The 4,121-nt window shown below is 40.3% G+C and overlaps 1 protein-coding gene across 1 annotated transcript in view; it reads right to left on the bottom strand.

Annotated features, from left to right (window-relative positions):
- SNTN (sentan, cilia apical structure protein) overlaps window positions 1-4,121 on the bottom strand; it is a 33,042-nt gene that overhangs the window by 17,097 nt on the left and 11,824 nt on the right. The window contains exon 3 of the mRNA XM_007948089.1: window positions 1,332-1,471. Within this exon, the coding sequence (XP_007946280.1) occupies window positions 1,332-1,471 (140 nt within the window). The remainder of the gene's footprint in view (window positions 1-1,331; window positions 1,472-4,121) is intronic.

The following is a 4,121-nucleotide window of genomic DNA, read 5'->3' as shown; positions in this document are numbered from 1 at the left end:
TGAACCACCAGCCTTCTGGTGAGCAGTCAAGTGCCTTAGGCACTATGCTACCAGATATAAGAATAGACATTGAAAAAGAATTCACGGTCATTTATTTTATTTTCACTCTCATCTCCCACTTTCACCTACTGAATTTATATTTTAAATTATGACAAAGTATCCTTATCAAATAAAGTTATTTAAGTACAGAGTTAAAGAAAACATTCTAAGTAATGTTAGGCAAATATGGAAAAATACTGAAGGTGTTATTCTATAATGACTCGGTTTTGAGAAATCAACTCCTCAGTGATTTAGGAACCCCTTTCAGGTCAGTGGCCATCTTTATACAAAATCTCAGTTTTGTAGTTCAGACACAGATGTCTATTCTAATCTCTCTACTCACAAATCCTGCTGCTGTCTCAGTATGTCCACTTGAGTGTTTCATGAACATCTTAAAATTGACACAGTCTAACAGAACTCATCTCTTCTCCACTTCCCTCCACCTAACCCTGTATCTACTTACTGTCATCTCTCTTTCTTTGGCAATGGAACCACCACCTATTCTCAGTCTTTGTTCCCTTTTGTCCTTCAGCCCTCACAAGCCAATCAACAATCAGATTCTGTTCTTTCTAACTTCCATATGTCTCTCATATTTGTCTGTTTCCTCTCCATTTCCACTGTCCTCATCTTTTGTTTGATGGTTTCTCCACAGTTACTCTCTCTTCTTCTCTGTTCTCCCCTCTGCCTTAGTCTATTGCCACACTATAACTGGTGTTATCTGTTAGTACTGGGGTTAGAAAGAATTCATGGCTTCCTCTTGGCTTCAGGCTGTGTCTCTATAAGATTTGGCTTTTGCCCCCCCCTTCAGCCTCATCTCCAACCATCTCCCACTTCCATTGTTTCCTTGCCGATACTGACCTTCCAGATCTTTGATCTGCCTCAGGCCTTTGCACAGGGCCAAGTCCCCAGCTCAAACTGCCATTGTTCTTATTCTTGCTCCTCCCCCTTGCCTTGCTACCTCCTGTTCATTCTTCAGATCTCAGCATATAATTTAAATTTCCAGGAGCCCTTTGATAACAGCCTCAGGGGAGTCCCTCTGTTCTACTCTCTTACAGCATATTCTTTCACAGCCCTTTGAATATTTCTAACTCCTCTTCAGCATATTTGTTTACTTTGCTGCATTATTAGTTGTTCTTTGCATTGACCCCAGGGCCTAGCTCACTGCTTGGCTATGGTAGCCGCTTAGCAAGTATCTACAAAACAACATGAGGGTGGCCTTTAGCTGATGTGTGCTCTTCAGGACAGCCAGTATGGGGCAGCCCCTCTTTCTTCATGCTTGTTGATTTCCTTACCTCTGTGAAATTCCCGAATTGGGTGTGTAGCAGATTTTTGGCAATAGCTTTTCCAAGTTTGCCATCAGGGTCAGAAGAATTTCTGAAAGTCAGAGCAAAGGTGGCCATGGCTTTTTCCAGGTCGGAGCCCTTCCGCAGAGCTACGAGAGAAGAAAGGGGCAAAGATGCCTCCTAGGTTAGAAATAACCCTTCCCTAGGCTTGGGGCTATATCTTCCAAGAATATTATAAGGAAAAGGGTGGGAGGATATTTGTCAATGTTACCCTGTATTTTGGCTCTTTTGCCCCCCATCTGGGAGTGGGACATGGTAGTATCTGATCCTGGGTCTTTAAACAATGGGGATTAAGTTTCTTTAGAAGCAATTACAACAGTGGAGTTAAGGTGAATCCTGATTGCTTCGTGGCTTGGGGAAAGCACCTTACTTAGCTCTATGTTTTGGTTTTCTGATCTGTAGGAAACGTACTTTACATATATTTTCTCCCGGTGTTAATATTGTCTTTTCATTCTCTTAACAGAATTTATCACAGAGGAAAAGTTTTAAAATTTCATAACATCCAGTTTATCAATTTTTCCTCATATAGAAGGTTTTTTCCTATATTATTTTTCTTAAACTTTTATAGTTCTGTATTTTATGTTCAACTTTGTTATTCAGTTGAGGTCAATTTCTTTATAATGTGTGAGGCTTAGGTTGACTGACGTTGATTTTTTAGTCTGTGGGTAACCAATTGTTCCAGCACCATTTGTTGAAAAGGCTATCCTTCCTCCATTGAATTGCTTATTCATACTTGTCAAAATCAGTCGGGCATATTTGTATAGGTCCTTTTCTGGGTTCTTTAATCTCTTCTGGTAATCTGTGTGTTTATCCCTCCACCATTACTATGTTGTTGTTGTTATGCACTGTCGAGTCGGAGCCTACTCATAGTGACCCCTCCTTGGGTTTCCAAGGCAGTATCACTGTAGAAGTAGATTGCCCAACCTACCAGCCTTCTGGTTAGCAGTCAAGTGCCTTAGGCACTATGCTACCAGAGCTCCTACTACATTCCTTAAAAAATAATATTTTGTTTTTGGTAAACTGGTAGTACAGGGTTAAAAGCCTTCAGCAGCTAACCAAAAGCTGTGTCATGGGAGAAGGATATGACAGTCTGCTTCTGTAAAGATTTACGGTGTTGGAAACCCTATGGGACAGTTCTCCACTGTCCTGTAGGGTTGCTATGGGTCAGAATCAACTAGATGGCAGTGATGTTTTTTTTTGCTTTTGGTGAAAATTTACAGAGGTTAAATTAGGTTCCAATTTAACAATCTCTATACAAATTGTTCAGTAACAGTTAGATTTTTCACAATGTCTCAATATTTTCTTGTATTATATTCTGGTGGTTCTGTCCCTGGTCTTCGAGTCTCCCTGTGCCCTTATCTTCTCATCTTTGCTTTAGAGTAAATATAGAGCTTTTGGGCTCATATAGATAATTTTTTTAGTACAGCACTGTACTTATTGGTAATATTCTTTATTTTGTGTGCCATTCTGTTGTTTTGCTAAAAGGTGACTGTAAGGGATAATTTTGCTTTATAGTTGAAAGAGTATCCCAGAGCAAAGTCTCAGAGTGTCCTCTGGTCTCAAGCAGTCCAGTTAGTCTGGCCTTTAAGAATATGAGTTTTGTTCTACATTTTCTTTCCATTCCAAACCATCTATTGTGATACTGGTTAGAATGGTCAGTAGTGCTACCCAGGCACCATCTAATTCTTTTGGTCTCAGAATCAGAGCTTTTTTCTTTTTTAAAAAAAACTTTTTATTGTGATGTAGTGAAAGTCTACAGAGTTTATTGGTTTTCTATTTAATGATCCATACACATTTTGCTTTGTGACATTGATTGTAATCCCTACAGTGTAACCGCACTCTCCCCACTTCTTCCCTTTATTTACCATTTCTAGTCAAACTTCTTTCCTACCTCTTCCTGCCTTCAGAAATTTACCCCTAGACAAATGCTACTCTTTTGATCTCATAAAGCTGATTGGGAGTGTATGTCCCTGGTGTTATTGTTCACTTTATTTGCTTGCCAATTTTTTGCCTGAAAGTTGAGCCACAGGGATGAGCTCAGGATTGGGTGTCTGAATGCCACAGTCTCAGGGGTTCCATTGGTCTCTGTCACACCAATAAGCCTGGTCTTTTTTAAAATTTATTATTTTGAGGTTTGTTCCACATTCCTCTCCTACTCTACCCAGGACCTCCTATTGTGATCCCTTTCAGAGCAGTCAGTAGTGATAGCCGGAAATCATCTAGTTTTTCTTGTCTCAGTGTGGTGAAGGCTGGGGTTTACATAGTCCTTCAGTTCTTTGGACTAATTGTTCCTTTGTGCCTTTGGTTTTCTTTACTCTTCTTTGCTCTAGACCATAAGAGACCAATAGTTTTATCTTAGATGGCCACTCACAAGATTTTAAGACCCCAGTCACTACTTACCAAAGTGGGATGTCGAACATTGTCTCTGTAGGTTATGTTATGCCATTTGACCTTGATATTCCCCAAGACCATGCTCCTGAGCCCCCAGGCCCGGAGACTTATACTCTGAAGATGGTTGGTTATGGCTAAGATGTTTGTGGTGTAGTACATTACTTAGTATGGCTTTTCTACCCGTAAGTCATTGTAAACTCAGTGGTGGAATGAGCAACTGAGGAGCTCCTGATTCTAAATGTTATCCACGTGGAGTATTTCTATTGAGCGTGGCACAATACAATGTTCTGGGAGGTTCCCACTCTCTCTCAGGTGCTTAGAGTTCTGATGCTATGATTGGCTAGTTTG

Source organism: Orycteropus afer, unplaced genomic scaffold (assembly GCF_000298275.1).
Source record: "Orycteropus afer afer isolate SDZICR_OR568_19922 unplaced genomic scaffold, OryAfe1.0 scaffold00201, whole genome shotgun sequence".
Taxonomy (NCBI): Eukaryota; Metazoa; Chordata; class Mammalia; order Tubulidentata; family Orycteropodidae; genus Orycteropus; species Orycteropus afer.
The sequence above is the reverse complement of the archived record's forward strand: the minus strand, read 5'-3'. Positions and strand labels throughout refer to the sequence as shown.